We start from the raw sequence: 17,491 nt of genomic DNA on the forward strand, positions 1-17,491 counted from the left end.
GTGACAAAAAAAAAAAAAAAAGGTTATATATGTCAATTACACATAATTCAAAATTTTGTTAAACTTATCATTAGTGGTTCAAATATTTACCAAAGGTATAGCCACCTTACTAGGTGTCAACCTATGTCAAAATATACATTGATAAGTACGAGTTACAAATTGGGCCACACATATCCCTTTTCCTCTCCCTTTGTATCTCTACATCTCTTCTTTTCTATCTCTTTTTGTATCTCCTTCTCTCTAACTTTATCCTTATCTCTATCTTTATCTCTCATTCTCCCTCTACATCTATATCTCTCTTTATTTCTCTCCCTCTTCCTCTCTTGCTCTATTGAGAAATGTCTCACTCTCTTTACCCATCAATATCTCTCCCTCTCGCTCCCCCTCCGCCTCCCCCTCTCCTTCCTAGACCTCTCCTTTGTCCCCCCCGCCCTCTCTCTCTCTCTTCATTTCCATCCCTATCTCTCTCTTCCCCTCTCCTCCTATCTTTAGACATGTCTCGCTCTCTTTATCTATCATCTCTTCTCTCTCACTATTACAAACATAACATGAGCCTCTTGGTAATGGAGATCAATTATCTTCTTCTTTCACTTATGTTTGGTTTCCCATAAAATGAATGCACAATAGATTCAAAACTATCACTTTTTCATTAGGACCATTGTTGAATAAACATCATCATTTTCTAAATGGCTTAACAATTAACCTTATGTACTACACTAATTTCAAGAAATGACCAAAAAATTATGTGATTGACCTTCCATACCTTTCAATGTACCCATTGCACACCAAGATGCAATTGCTAGTTTAATTTTTAATTAATAAACAAACACAATGAATAGAGTCACGCGTCCCACTTAAGGAAGTTCCCTAAAGCGGCTCAAAACTGCTGTATCCCATTCAAATACTATTAAATTGCAACGGTCGAATTGTACAGCTATTCAATTACGAGTCCTATATTACGAGCATCTCTAAATTTTATTTCCTCTAATTTGCTAAATCGAGGGTTTGATCGAATTGGAAGCTTCTAAGTCTTGTGAAGTGAAAGGCAGGACTCAGAGTCCACATGTCTGGAAAAAGGGTATTTTCTTATCATACCATCATTCTACCTATTTTCCTGTGTTAATACAAAGATCACATCTAATGCTGAATTTTTATTTAAAAAATTATTCAGACAGGAGAGACACTGAACATTATCAGGGAGTTTGCCAAAACTCCTAAGCGATCTCTGGGCACGGTAATATTTGCGCTTTTGTTTTTTGTTTTCAATTTAATCAGTTTAGTTCAGTGAATACGTGCAAAGTTATATATGAAAGAGTGATGGATTTGTATGGCAGCCTCGGCGAGTTCCGGTGGATTCCAATGGCAACGAAATTGCGAAGACGCCCAGAAGAATTCCAAGAACGTCTATATCAAAATCTTTACCACAGCGCTCGGTTAGTTTGGGTTGCAACACACCATCCAAAACAGTAAGATGCCAAATTATATCTATTCTTTAATTCACAGCAAGAAAATTATGAGTTTAACTTTCTTGTTTGTTGTGTGTTTTTTTTTAAAGATTCTTCTGATCCGGTAAGTTTACTTAGTGGGTTAATCTTTGGCTTAATTGCTATGAGTAGTAGATATCTCCTGTCAAATTCACTCAGAACTTGTACCCTGCTTGACTGTGACAACTCCCTTAGAGTTGAATGCAATACTTAACATAAATTTAACACTCTATCATGTCTCCTGGTGATTTGAAACTGAGGCTTCTTTATGCTTCACCACTGGAGGTTATCCCATTTCATCCTATATTAAGGGTTCTGATTAACATTTTTTGACGGACATTAGGTTAAGGGTTTTGATCGAGTGATTTCTCCCTTGTTTCTACTTTTTTAGTTGAGCTGTCCCTATAGTAATGATCTATGTTACTACATACAGGTAGAGTTTTCACCCCATGTTGCTTTTTAATGATCTTTGAACTAGTGATTTTTTTGTTGAGCTGTTGGCAGGGCTTTCACCCCGTATCAATTTTTCATAATCTTTGAACTAGCGATGCCAATTAACAGCAAAATTAATTTGTTTGGCGGACATTAGGTTAGACGTTTTGATTTAGTTATTTCTCCCCTGTTTCTGCTTACATTTCTGGTTGCGCTTGGTAGGGCTTTTACGCTTTTACCCATTATTAATTTTTCACGATCTTTGAACTTTCACCCTGAATTTTCATGATCTTTGAACTAGTGATGCCAATTAACAGCAAAATTAATTTGTTTGGCCGACATTAGGTTACAGGTTTTGATCTAGTTATTTCTCCCCTGTTTCTGCTTACATTTCTGGTTGAGCTGTTGGTAGGGCTTTCACACATTAATATTTTTTCATGATCTTTGAACTTTTCAACATTAGGGGTCATGACATCACATCATATTTCAATGATATTGAAATCCATGCTCTTTTTTTTATGCAGCTGTTGATAAATCATGTATAGGTACAAGGCTGTTTATAGTCAACCAAGCCAGACACCAATTTGGTGTTGTGCGATGTCCATCCACAATAGCATTTCTTTCTATATCTACCATACATGTTACCCTTGGGTTTTGGCTTTATGGCTTGACTTGAGAGTAAATCAGTTCTTGCCAATCCAAATGCATCTTGATTACATAGATTTGTGTTTTATGTATTAGATAGGTAGAGTAGGTTATTTGATTTCATTTTTCTCTAGGATGTGTCCTTAGGAAAAAACCGTCAACATCCTCATAAGGGCTTGTCCTTGGGATGGCCCTTTAGATGCAAGGATGTATCGTAATTGTGTGTAATGTCCCATTCCTGAACTAAGGATCGGATAATAAATAGTAATAAAATTGAAGTTCAAAAGGAAATAAAAAATAAATAATAATATAAATAATATAAAAAAAATAATAAAATATAATATTCATTAAGACAATTAAAATGAAGGGGATCTAATAAATAAAAATATAGTAATGTAACCAACCAATCATCCACTCTTCACGATGAAGAAGAATGGCATAGTAGGCACAATACTGAAAGTAATCGATGTATGAAGGTATATTTCTAAGTGTTAATAGCAACGGTAGTCCATATGGAAATCGGTAGCCAAGCGAGGGGCAATTAATAATCGTGAATACCGACCATAACATGAATACCCTGTGATGGTCAACCACATAATAATAATAATGCCGTAGTTTGAATTATAATAGCAGCAACTAAGAAATGGTCCAGGGCGATTAATGATTACGATTAGAGTAACACGATGTCAACTAATAATCAAAACTCCTTTACAGTGTCGCCAAGTATAATCGATAAAGTAGAAAGAAAGACTAATCACTTTTATGTGGAAATTAGTGGGAAATGGACAACGATTCTAATACAGATTTAATCGGGGATTACATGGAAGTTGCCACTAATCAATTGAAGGTTAAGGATTAGATATCGATTAGGGAAGTCTAAACTGATAACAATATTCATCATAATATGGTCGGGAGGCAGTGATAAATAGACATGTCCTTTGGAATACAACTCTTCAGTCATGACCGCTTGGAGAGTTTTTAATACAAGATCGTAAGCCTCTTCAAGGTGAGAGGATTAGGAAATTGCATAGCCACAACACTCAGGGGAATCCTTTGGTCAGCTGAGTAAGAGGGAGGTATATCATCCACCTGCAACAACGTGAAGTACGCACTATAATAGGGTACAAAGGTCAATCAAGCATAGCTATACAGATAAGGGCTAGTCCTCATATCTTCATTGCATAATCATATAAAAACAACAATTACTTCCATTCCTATTAAAGATAATCATTATATCGGGTTCCATTGACAGTAATTCAAATCGGACTGTTGCACCGTTATTAATTTTATTACTTCTCTTAAAATGTACATACATAACCAAGCATCGAAACCATTACTAAGGTAGAATTACTCGCTTAAGCAAATTGAAGTTGATTTCATAGTATTGGTCGCAAGCTATATTTATCCTTTTGAAGACAAAATCTAAGTATCACCAAAGGGGGACATTACATTGTGGGACTTGCAAACGTCTTTTGATTGTCATATGTATGACAAGATGTTTTGGCCTCTTGTTAAAAGAAGTATTGACTAAGATGTGTCTTCAAGAAAAAACCCATGTTTTTGGGAATAGAGACATCCTGGTAGTGATGCAAAGGGGACAAAACATGCTCCCAATATCCCCATGGACAACATCCTCATAAGGGCTTGTCTTTGGGATGGGCCCTTTAGATGCAAGGATGTCTTGTAGTTGTGGGACATTTAGACGTCTTCTAATTGTCATATGCATGACAAGATGTCTCGGCCTCTTGTTAAAAGTATTGACTAAATAAATAAAAATAAACGTAAACCTTAACCCTAAACCTATGTTATTGAATCAGGTATGGGGTTGGATACAGGTTGACCAATATGACCATTTTTTCATTAAGTAGGGTTGGATTCGACCATACAATATATTTAAGATGTTAAAATATATAAATATTATATTATTTAAGATATATAAATAGTATAAACATTTAATTTCAAAATATTATATTTATATTTAATCCTTGGCCGACCATCTTTGGTCTATATTGTCCTCCTTCCCTTGGCGGTACACAACATATTTAAAGGACCCAATGGTTGCCAAGAGGAACACAACCATTAACCAACCGACACATTAACTACCTGAGAGTGACAACCCACTTAATACAAACAATTAATACATTGGTAGATAACAAATATAATTAAATATAACGATACGCTTTTTATGCAGACTACATCATCCCCCCCCAAAAAAAAGTCGTGTTCCAGACGACAAGTAAACATCAAGAAATATTCGGGAAGACTAATGACAAACAATGACTTGGACTAGACGACCCCAACTTGTAGTGTACCTGCTAAATCAAATGGGGGTTTGGGGGCAATGCCCCCAGAGGGGTCAAGGGGCTCCATTGCGGGGTCAAAACCCCACAAAACTCCATGGTGCACCTCATTTTTCTGATTTTTTTAAATGTCAAAAACAATGTTGATGAAGCCAAAAAAATATAGATTTCGCAATGTTGTTGGTGCACAATCTCCGCATGGCTAAGTAGGTGCCTTGTATGGTCTCTATTCTCCATACGGACTTGTTGACTTCCCATACGACATCTCTCCCTTCATGCATGCCTATCACCCATACAGATTGCTTTGTTTTTCTTCCCTCGTACGACATCCAGTACGACGACCCTGTACTTTTGTATGACATGCCTAGTCCTCGTACAAATCCATTTGTGTGCTGATACAATGTTTGCAGGGTGTTCGACCTTCTGCTCTTGAATCTGTACAAACCCCTCCAAAGTACGGTAGCCTTTCTCATGTACGGCCACCCATCCCTCGGTACGTACGGATTCTTCCATCCTCGTCTTTCGTACGGTTTGGTAGGATGTAGGTACAAAACATTTGGTTCCACATACAACTTGGGTATATTCGTGTTCGTACGACATGTTGGTGTTCTTGTTGTACAGCTGAATGCTTTTCCTTGTGACGGTATCACCCCTCCATACCATACCCTTCTCTCTTAGGGCTTCCTTACGTACAGAGTATTTGACACTTCTATCAATTCAAACTTGTCTATCCCTTTGTACGGGTTGGTAGGTTTGGCAAGTTGCTCGATCCTTCTGGCGTATGTTTTGGTCTCAACTCCTCATTCGTACGACTTCCTCCTTTCCTTGTACGACTACCAACAATTATTTCTCGCCTTGTACGACCTTGGTTGTTTTTCCACCTAGAGACCAAAAGATTTCCTATGCCGTATAGTGTATGGACTTAACTCCTCACAGTCTACTCGTTTGTATGGACTTTCTTGCAACATGAACGTCCTCGTATGAATGTCTGTGCTCCCAACCCCGTACGGATTTCTCTCAACTTGATACAGTTGTCTTCCTCTCTGTTGTTGTACGGGCCCAACTTCATATGGATGGCTAGTGTTTTTCTGCCATACGAACTCCTACTCATGTACAATAACCTTCTGTATGGTAGTCATTGCCTTCTCTTTGTGTAGACTCTTTTCCCTTGTATAGTCACTTCTTCCTACGTACAGAATCCCTTCCACCGTACGAAAGCTTATGCTTTGCTCCCTGTCTCCATACGATTTCACATTTACCCTTATTCTCCTTCGTGCAATCTTCACTGCCCATATGGGAGGCTGCCTATTGTACCGATTGGTCTTGTTGATGTGCTTGTTCCCTTTTGCATGTGGGTTCCATATGGTGTGGCCCCCATCTTCATGTGAATTTTGTACGATGTATGGATAGTTTCTTCTTCCTCCTATGCACAGATTCTCCTCGTATGCCCTTGGCCCATACGACCTCTTCTTTCCTAGCTTGCTTCATACAACGTATTGCTTTCATTCATACAATATGCTCCTTCTTTGTCCTTTGTACAACCTATTCAATTTAATGCTCGTAGCATACGATTTCAACCCGTACAACCCACCCTCATGTCTATACAGCGTGTACTACTGTTTCTTCTTGTGACTTGTGTACGGTTTTTTTTCTCTGTTCCTTGCTTGCATCAATATGCTTCTTCTTCGCACTTCTAATTTTGGTAAAGTGAGATGACTTTGGATCAACTTATGGAGGGCCTCTATTCTTCAGGGTTTTTTCCTTCCATTTTCCATCTTCGTACAATATGCTCCTTTGTCCTTCATACAACCTATTCAGTTTAATGCTCGTAGCATATGGTTTCAACCTGTACAACCCACCCTCATGTCTATACAGCGTGTATGACAGTTTCTTCCTGTGACTTGCGTACGGTTTTTTTTCTCTATTCCCTGCTTGCGTCAATATGCTTCTTCGCACTTCTACTTTTGGTAAAGAGAGATGACTTTGGATCAATTTATGAGGGCCTTCATTTGTCAAGGTCTTTTTCCTTCCATTTTCCATCTCCGTAGTGTCAGATGCATCATCCATATCTTTACATGCTTTCATCCGTTGCTCTTCACCAAGAGTTGTAACTTTAAGAAAATTACAAGTTGATGGAAATACCGCGTAGTCTTCCATTTACCAGCAGAATAGTCCATGTAACGAACTCGTCTCATATTTAGAGCAATCTTTTAGTTCGAGCACCCCTTCATTGTTGGGTTTCATGCCTTTCCTCCCTTCGTCCATACCTAACTCTCCACCCTTGGACTCTGAGTTGGAGGATGCCAGTCCTTCACTCACTGCCTGGCTCCTCAAATCGATGACGTGCTTCCTCTCATCACTCTCAATCAAGAGTGTGTTTCGCTTCCAATTATGATTTTCCTTGGCAGTAATCAACCATCCCTGCCCAAGGAGTGCGTTGTACGCCTTCTTTTGTAACGGGACGACTACAAAGTCCAAGGAAAATTGTTGCGTCCAAATCATTACTTTTTGTGCCATCAATGTTCCCAACGGTTCGATGCCGTGCTAGTGGGCACCTACCAAGTGGAAGGTTGGCGGCCAGAGCGTTGGCTTCCCCAGACATTTCCAAGTATCTTTTGGTAGCATGTTTACTCCCAAGCCTCCATCGACAATAGTGTTTGTCAACTTCTCTCCCATTATTTCCATCTCGATGACCGCCAACTTCCTCCCGATGCTCACCATCAACAACATTGGATAACTAGCCTCATTCCCTTCAGATGGTGGTTTCCTTGTTGGTTCCTCTTGTGGTTTGCATTGTTTTGGCTAACTGTGTTGTCACTGACCGTGTTGGTAATTGCCACTCTCAGTTGCGACAGTTTGAAGAAGGTCTACCACCTTGATGGGTATGGTTGTCTGTAGCACTTTTTGAACTATGTTCTTCTCTAACTCCCGCAATGACGCTCTTGCAATTCCATTGGAGGTTACTCGTTCCTTCGCTGACACTTGCTTCTCGGAGTCGTTCCTTCTCCGTACAAGAGTCTGAATACATTGCCTTCTTCGTCTGTGCTCTCATGATTGCCAAAACTGCCTCATCTTGTTTTGCTACATCTAGCATATTAATACCCTTTTGCTTCGGGCAGTCGACGTCTTCATGATTCCCGAGTCCACACCATTTGCACAATAGTTGTATGTTGTCTTTCTTATTTTGGCAGTCTCTCACAAAGTGTCCCCATTTACTTCATTGTTTGCATTGTATGATAGGACCTCCTTTGGAGTCGTACTGTATTTGATTTTGCCCTCTTTGATTTCCATTGCCGCCACGCAATATATTTTGTGTTTCAATGGGATAGACCCTTCCTGAGTGAAGAGTACTTGCGTACTTTTAGTCTTCAAATTATATGCACACTCCTTTATTGAATGACCCAACAACACTTGGCAAATCTCACAAAACATATTTCTTGGACAATTACCTTTCATGTGCCCCTCAATTCTGCACTCAATACACCATAGTTCATTACACTCTTTATTGGTTCCTTTCTTGATCTTCAATTCTTTCATCATTCTCCCGTCGAAGGGCTTGTACGCTTTTGGATTCCTCATCACTACTACCTTTGATGCTCTCATCATCATCAGTCTTCCTCTTCCCTCGGGAGGATGCTTCGTTTTCACTCTCGATGTCCATCGCCCGTTTGTAAGCATCGACGTACAAGGATAGAGGCACTACTTTCATATTCTTGTGCAACAAGGGGATCAATCACTTAGTGAACCACCTCTTCTTCAACCCATCGGCTGGCTTGTTCTCCATCTTGTTCAACAGTTTTTTGAGCCTACGTTTGTATGCTCGTATATTCTCGTCTTGCCTTGTTGGGTGTTGTAAATCTCTGCAACAATCTCATTGTCATCACAGAGCAGTTTGAATTAGTCTTGAAATGCTTTCCTCAAATCACTCCATCCTGTCTTGTGATTAGCGTCAAGATTTGTATACTAGTCAATGGCAATTCCCCGTAGGGTGGCGGGAAATGCCTTCAACCAGTAATCCTGGTCATCCTGAACATTTGCATCCCATATTGTTATGTGGGTCTTTCAATGGCATACTAGATCCTCCGATCCATCCCCTATAAATTTGGGGAGTTTCTACTTCTCTTGGTTGTGTTGCAAGGTGTGCGCCCTTGGTCTCCTTGTGCTGTGCACCGCAACTTGTAATAGGTTGTTCATCATTTTTTTCACTCGGAAGGTATCATGTGTATTCAACTAGATTGGACCGTCTCGCTCTCACCTTTGTTCCTATGCCTCTCTTACACTCTCGGCCACACGCGATCTCTCTACACGTCCACCTTCTACGTCTCTACACCTTGGTCACCTTCGGTGAGGGGTAAGTTCCTGATACGGTGCAAATTGGTTTCTCGCCCGCTTAATCCCTTATGTGTCGAACCTGGGTGGACTGTTCCGACTGCTATGTTCTGGTGCTTTCCTTGCATTCTCAGCCACACATGCATCCTCTACACGTCCAACTCCAGCCTCCCCAACACTCTGGGTGCTTCTAGGTGTGCCAAACCTGGGTGGACTGGTGTGACCACTACGTTATGGTGCTTTCCTTGCACTCTCGACCACGCACGCGTTCCTTCAGCGTCCCAACACTCCGGGTACTTCCAGCCTTTGACTCGTCCCTGTGCTCCCTCTGGTCAAGGGTCAATGGATCACCTAATCGCTTGGTCTTGATCACCCTATGGCCTCGTCTCACCTTTATTAGGGTCTAAGGGCATGAATCACGCAAGGTTGACCCAATTTCTTTTAAGGCATGACACCAAAATGTTTGCTACTACAACTAATAAATTAGATACAAGACATAATTATATACATGACAATGCATGCCAGACACAATAGTAAAATATATCTTTATTCCCACATGCAATTATTATAGAGAAGAAGACCAAAGATGGTCAGCCAAGGATCACAATTCACCCGACTATGTTGTCCTCCCTTCCTTGGCAATACACAACATATTTAAAGGACCTGACGGTTGCCGAGAGGAACACAACCGTCAACCAACCGACACATTAATTACTTGAGAGTGACAACCCACTTAATACAAACAATTAATACATTGGCAAATAACAAATATTATCAAATATAACGATAGGCATTTTATTCCGACTACACGAATCTAACCATCTTCTTCTAGGTGCTATGTCTTAATCTTCTTTGAAATAATCTACTTCGTAACACCATCTCAAAGAGGGGCAAAATATAAACACCTAAAATTGACCACTTGTGTTTGATCAATTTATCCTTAATTCATCTAATTCTCCGTCATCTATCATAATTAAATAATATTTATTAATTAATTAATATTTCCTATTTTTGTCTATTTTTTCTAATTAACTAATTTAGTTATCTCTCCCATGTATCCTACATTACCCCTTCTATCCCATAAATTAAATAAATAATTTATTTATTTAATCCTCCTTTACATGTCCCATCCAACTTTTCTTATTATTTTCTAATCTAATCCTAATTTACCCCTAATCATTTGCACACGCTTAATCTTTGATTAAGTGAGGTCAATCCTCTCCCATCAAATCATGCACATGGCTTTGGTAACATGTCACTTGGGTCTTGTCCCCTCATGGTACATTCAAGGAATTTTTAATTCTTTTATTTATCATTCTCTTCTCTTTGGAATATGAGGACAAATCTTGCCTTTATGGCAAGATCTTTTTCCACACTCCAAAGTACCATCTCTTTCTTTTCACCTTATGGTTATGGTGCAACTTGGCACCATCCCATAAGGTAAGAGGACCAAATCAATTTCAACCATTGATCTTATCCATCCAAAATTCAACAATTTATAAAACTCCAATACTTAATCATTTTATTGACACTCACTTCCTTATCAACCAAGCATTGTTATGTTGTTGGATTTTCAAGTGAGCAAACATCTAACTGAACATCGTTGGCAAATCTACATAATGAGGAGATTGACATAGTTCACTCATACTGAATTTTATGTTGGTTTGGTCTTCTCTTGCCTAATCTTGAGTTTTTGCTTGTCATTTGTTTTTTATTGCTTAAATTATTCACTTTGAAACTATTTTCATGCACACATTTTGAAATGTGTGCATGAAATTTGTGTCCCAAAGTGAATGATCTAGCTATTTAAATCAAATAACACAAATAACAAACAAACACTTAGATTGGGTGAAAGAGATTCAAATTAACATAGAATGGAACAAAATTACACTGTCGTTGAGTAGATTTGCCCGTGATAGTCAATTTGATGTGTGCTCAAGAAAATCCGGTAACAAACGACGTTCAATTGCAAAGGAAGTGAGAGAGAGATAAAATGGTAAAGTGTTGGATATATATATAGATTTTGGTTGAAGGGTCAAGATTGCTTGATAGGATCAAGGGAGGGGATTGAGTGGGATCTCACCTCATGGGATTGTGTCAAGTGGCACCATGAGGTGAGAGGAGAGAGAGATGGTACTTTGGAGTGCGGAAGGCGATCTTGCTATAAAGACAATGTTTGTCTTCGCATTCCAAAAAGAAGAGAGTGATAAGAATATAGGAATTCAAAATTCCTTGAGTGTACCATGAGGGGACAAGACTCATGTGACATGGAACTAAGGCCATGCACATGATTTGATGGGAGAGGGTTGATCTTATTTAATCAAGGATTAAGTGTGTGCAAACGATTAGGGGGTAGATTAGGATTAGATTAGAGATAATAAGAAAAGTTGGAGGATGGTACATGTAGAAGATGATTAAATAAAAAAATAAATAGAATTTATTCAATTTAATTTATAGGATATAAGGCATAAGATAGGCTAGATGGGAGAAATAATTAAATTAACTAATTATCTTAAGACTTAAAAGAAATAAACAAAAATAAGAAATATTAAATAATAAAATATTATCTAATTATTAAAGACGATGGAGAATTAGATGAATTAAGTATAAATGTAAATGGTCAATTTTAGGTGTCTACGATAGACGTTCATTCGCAGCCAGAACACCTCACTTTCTTCAAGACTTTTTTGAAGAAGGAATTCGTCAACCTCATGGAAACTAGATATGCTAGCCTCTTTAATTTGATAGAGAGGATGCTTGAGGTGTAGGAGTCGCTATAGTTAATGATGAAGGAAAAAGTGTGAAGCAGAAGATCCTTGCTAATGATCGGTGGTCCATTGTGAATTAAGAGATTTATAATTTTATTATTAAATTATGAATGTTTCTAATTGAAAAATTATTTTCACTTTTTGCCTAGCATTCACTTGTTATGAAAAGACTTTGTGTGCATCAATTTAAGTTTGTTGCTTAACAACTGGAGATTTTGGGCATTGCATTTTTGTCATTTGACTAATTCTTTTTTGAAATTTTGTTTGTAGATTTGTTAGCTCCTTCATCTCACTTATTGTGTGGGTCATTAGATATACCAATGTAGTCTCTACTAATTTTGGATATATTTATGAGACTTTTAACATGCTTGGGCAAATGAAGCTGTAAGGTACCCAATCAAATCTGAAACTAACCTTGTGCAAATATATCATTCTGTGTGTTCAAGATCAAATCATGCTTAGGCAGACGGTATAATTATTAATAAGAACATCAAAGTGCTATAGGGTTACCTAGGTTGTAATCAACACATAACCAAATTGTATTAATTGATTGAACTTAAAATCATTACAGCTCAGACCTTCAGATAATTTTCTACACAATTATTGAAGCCTATACTTCTTTCATGGATTCAACATTTTTGAATACATTGCACTCTCAATATCACCTGCGCATATGAATTGAATCAATACAAACCGGTGCTTTGGCGTTGGAAGTCGGCAAGCCTATTAACGATTGGAATCTCCCACCACAAGACAAACCAAACAGGTTAGAATAGCTGCGATTCCTCAGGGTCTGGATCTGTGACGAATGTGCTGAAATGATTTCCCTTCCAACCACTCATGTATCCACACCAGTTGCTATCGAAATATCTAGCTTTGCCCTGTCAAAGACAAAGGCAAAGACAAGCTAAGTTTGTTCCAGGTATCCAACGGATCCTTGTTCTAAAATAACTGTAGGTTCCTCTTCGTATTCGACCCACGCTCTATTCCTCAAACTTCGTGAAGATAAATAACAAGATCATACTTCACCCAAATAGACAATTGCGATGCTAAGGAGTTACCAGTGTAGGGTGGACGACCTACCTGGCTCTGGCTATGGAGATTTTTGTCCCAATAACCTTTGTGCACAAAGGTGATTTGTCTAAAACCCATCATACATGACAGAGACCATGATTCACCTTAAATAGGGAAAGTGTGTCGTGTTATGGAGGAGCCGACCTTAGGTCGATGAAACAAAAAGGCAACAAAACTTAAATTAAATAAAAGCTGCCACAAGGATATAAAGAAAACTATCCCAATTATTAACATAATAAGAAACCAAAAGAATGATTATCAGGTGCTAAAGAGCACCTCAAGGAAGGCCAACTAGGCCTTAGAGATTGGGGGTTATGACAAAAGCAAGCAACTCATAATAGGAATGTAGATTCAGGATTATATGAGGAGCATTTCAGGGCCATTGTGACATGGCAGTGGAACACCCTAAGCAACTCATAGTAGGAATGTAGATTTAGGATTATATGAGGAGCGTTTCAAGGCCATTGTGACATGGCAGTGGAACACCCTACTTCATATGGCAACTTATGCTCTACTTCCCAAATTGCATGCTTAAAGGCTTGGGAGAGTTCCTCCTTTTGACAATGAAGAGGTGAAAGAAGGGTTCATGAATACTTTTTGAAAGATGTATATCACTAAGGCTACAACTTTACTTCAAACATAGTGGCTTGCTTTGTTAATCTTTGAGGTCCAATATTTAGCAAACCAAAGGTAAAAACAAAAAGACAACAAAGCTTAAATTAAATAAAAGCTTCCACAAGGATATAAAGAAAAATATCCCAATTATTAGCATAATAAGAAACCAAAAGCATGATTATCGGGTGCTAAAGAGGACTGCAAGGAAGGCCAACTAGGCCTTAGAGATTGGGGGGTTATGACAATCCTCCCATCCCCAAGTTGCTTAACCACAAGCAATTGTAGACTAGGGTGTTTGAATATCTCTATGCCCTCTCAAGTAGCATCTTCAGGCGACAATCCCTTCCACTTGACTAAATACTCCAGTATCACTTTGTTTCTTAATCTTTTCTCCCTGATATTGAGCACGGTTTCAAGTTCTAGGATGATTTTTCCCTTGTAGTCAAGAGGAGGTAGCTCTGTCGAAGGAGTAACTTGCTGTACGAGAGCCTTTTTGAGACATGAAACATGTATTATGAATTTTGCTATTAGGTGTTAGTTCCAGTTCATAGGCCCCACTTTCCTGATTACTGGATAATGCCCATAGAATCGAGGTTTCAACTTTTTAGCTCCGCTACCCTTAATTGATGACTGTCGAAAAGGCTGCAAATGAAGGAACACCAAGTCTCCTACTTCAAAGGTTTGCTTAGTTCGGTGCCTATCAGCATTAAGTTTGTGCTGGTTCTGAGCTTGCTGCAAATTCTCCTTGAGAGCTTTGAGAATGTCCTTGCATTTTTGCACAACATCCTTAGCACTAGGAACTCGGTTGTCTATAAGAATTAAGTCCATAAAGGAGGTAGCATCATATCCATAGAGTGCTTTGAAAGGGGACATGCTAGTTGACATGTGGTAGGTTGTGTTATAACAATATTCCCCCAAATGCAACCACCTGATCCATGCTGATTGTTGCCCTTCTACATAGTTCTTTAGATAACCTTCAATCCACCTGTTAACTGTTAGAGTATTTAATCTTTACTTGGCTTAGGTTTATTTGTATTTAGTTTAGGATATTTCTTTGGAATCCCTACATGTAATTTGTCCTCTAGTACATGTGTGAGCACAAGTCATTTCTTTTATTTTTCTTTATTAAGGAATATTAGATTTCCTCCTTAAGAGGATGTGGACACATGACACACATTTTATGAATGGTGGCATTTATAGATTTGGGAGTTAACTTTGTAACTCCTCTCATCTCTATTTAAGAGATGTCTGTTCTTTCATTTCTTCTTAATGACATTATTGTAAAGAGCTCTCTCTCTCTCTCTCATTTTAAGCATTGTTTCATTCATAATAACACAAGGGGTTTTTCTTTGCTTTTCCCCTTTCAAAGGTTCTTGTGCCTCCTTCACATTTGGGTGATTGCTCCAAGGTTTCTGCATTTCTCTTGGTAACATTTACTTCATCAATAAACTTACTTGGATTTTGTTTTTCTTTTCTTGCTCTTGTATTTCCTTTCATGGTATCAGAGTAGGTTCTAATCCTTGTTTCAAGTTGAGATTGATGAAGGTTACCATTTTGTGGAGCTCACCTTTCTTGGAGACATTTTTTTTAGAGAAGAGAAAGAGGTTGTTCTTTAACATTTTGCTGTGCAGGTTATGATTTAAGTTTTTTTTTTTTCAATGCAGGTTTAATCTTCTTAGACTCTAGTTTAAAGTTGTTTTTTTAAGCTTTGGAAGGCTTGCCGCCAAAGTCTTGTTTCTAGTTTGAGTGTTTGGTTTTGGAAGGCTTGCCGCCAAACCCATTTTGTCTAACTTGTTTTGGAAGGCTTGCCGCCAAGACATTCTCTATTTTACTTGCAGGTTCTAACATTTCTTGTGTTTGTAGGATCTTGTTTAAAAGAAGTTTCATATTGATCTCTGTGTAATAACTATCTCTATTTTTATTATATATTCTCTTATTTGTCTATTGCAGGTTTTGGTTACTAGAAATTAATATTCTAACAATATTTTGCATATTGCTTTCATTTTTTTTGTGTTCACTATTTCTATTGCTTGTCCTCCTGTATCGTATTACTTTCAATTCTTTCTTTTAGTTATTGTATAATTAAGTCTCTGCTTTCCCGACTTCTTCCTTGACTCATTCTTGCAGTTAGCTCCATTTCTCTTTTAAAATCTTGCTTTTACGTCTCTTCGTATTGTTCCCTGTCTCTGCCATTGCATTTTCATTCTACATTTTATTCCTATTCTGTATTATCTACCTACCATTTGTCACCTCTATATAACGTTTCTACTTGGTCTCTGTGCTTTCCTGACTAACGTTTCTGTTTGTATCAACTTTTATTTAATAAACTTAACTTTATTGTAAAAATTTTAAACTTTCATATCAAATAAAGTATACTTTACTTTTTTTTAAAAGTGAAATTTTTTTTAATGAAAATAGTGCTTTGCTTTGCTCTTATACAAATAAGAAGAGCTTTAATTTTTTTTAAATTTTAAACTTGCAGCGAACTAAGTTATTTGAAAAACGATACTTGCAGAGCCATTTCTGGTTGATACAAGCAAAAACGTTAGGTAGGAAAGCACACAGACCAAGCAGAAACGTTATACAGAGGTGACAGATGGTAGGTAGATAATATAGAATAGGAAAAAAATGCAGAACGAAAATGCAATGGCAGAGACAGGGAACAATACGAAGAGACGTAAAAACAAGATTTTAAAAGAGAAATGCAACTAACTACTGGAATGAGTCAAGGAAGAAGTCGGGAAAGCAAAGATGTAATTATACAATAACTGAAAGAAAGAATTGTTGAAAGAAAGAATTGAAAGTAATACGATACAGGAGGACAAGCAATAAAAATAGTGAACACAAAAAAACTGAAAGCGATATGCAAAATACTATTAGAATATTAATTTCTGGTAACCAAAACCTGCAATAGACAAACAAGAGAATATATAATAAAAATAGAGATATTTATTACATAGAGATCAATATGAAACTTCTTTTAAACAAGATCCTACAAACACAAGAAATGTTAGAACCTGCAAGTAAAATAAGGAATGTCTTGGCGGCAAGCCTTTCAAAACAAGCTAGGCAAAATGGGTTTGGCAGCAAGCCTTGCAAAATCAAACACTCAAACTAGAAACAAGACATTGACGGCAAGCCTTTCAAAGCTTAAAAAAACAACTTTAAACTAGAATCTAAGAAGATTAAACATGCATGCAATTGAAAAAAAAATTAAACTTAAATCATAACCTGCACAACAAAACGTTAAAGAACAACCTTCTTCTCTTCTCTAAAAAAAATGTCTCCAAGAAAGGTGAGCTCCACAAAATGGTAACCTTCATCAATCTCAACTTGAATCAAGGATTAGAACCTGCTCGGATACCATGAAAGAAAATACAAGAGCAAGGAAAGAAAAACAAAATCCAAGTAAGTTTATTGATGAAGTAAATGTTACCAAGAAAAATGCAGAAACATTGGAGCAATCACCCAAATGTGAAGAAGGAGGCACAATAACTTTTGAAAGGGGAAAAGCAAAGAAAAAACCCCTTGTGTTATTATGAATGAGACAATGCCTAAAATGTGAGAGAGAGAGAGAGAGAGAGAGAGAGAGAGAGAGAGAGAGAGAGCGCTCTTTACAATAATGTCATTAAGAAGAAATGAAAGAGGAGACATCTCTTAAATAGAGATGAGGAGAGGAGTTACAAAGTAACTCCCAAATTTATGAATGCCACCATTCATAAAATGTGTATGACATGTGTCCACATCCTCTTAAGGAGGAAATCTAATATTCTTTAATAAAGGAAAATAAAAGAAATGACTTGTCTTCACACATGTACTAGAGGACAAATTACATGTAGGGATT

At 37.7% G+C, this 17,491-nt stretch overlaps 1 protein-coding gene across 2 annotated transcripts in view; it reads left to right on the plus strand.

Moving 5' to 3' along the window:
• The first annotated feature begins 904 nt into the window (after positions 1-904).
• LOC131038914 (uncharacterized) overlaps positions 905-17,491 on the plus strand; it is a 65,926-nt gene continuing 49,339 nt past the window's right edge. Inside the window, exons 1-4 of one of the 2 annotated variants that reach the window (XM_057971494.2) lie at positions 905-1,078; positions 1,172-1,234; positions 1,335-1,466; positions 15,017-15,073. In XM_057971494.2, coding sequence (XP_057827477.1) covers positions 1,064-1,078; positions 1,172-1,234; positions 1,335-1,466; positions 15,017-15,073 — 267 coding nt within the window. In that variant the 5' untranslated portion in view covers positions 905-1,063. The remainder of the gene's footprint in view (positions 1,079-1,171; positions 1,235-1,334; positions 1,467-15,016; positions 15,074-17,491) is intronic. The other variant, XM_057971495.2, reaches the window with a different exon arrangement.

Source organism: Cryptomeria japonica, chromosome 1, assembly GCF_030272615.1.
Source record: "Cryptomeria japonica chromosome 1, Sugi_1.0, whole genome shotgun sequence".
In the NCBI taxonomy this organism is placed as follows: Eukaryota; Viridiplantae; Streptophyta; class Pinopsida; order Cupressales; family Cupressaceae; genus Cryptomeria; species Cryptomeria japonica.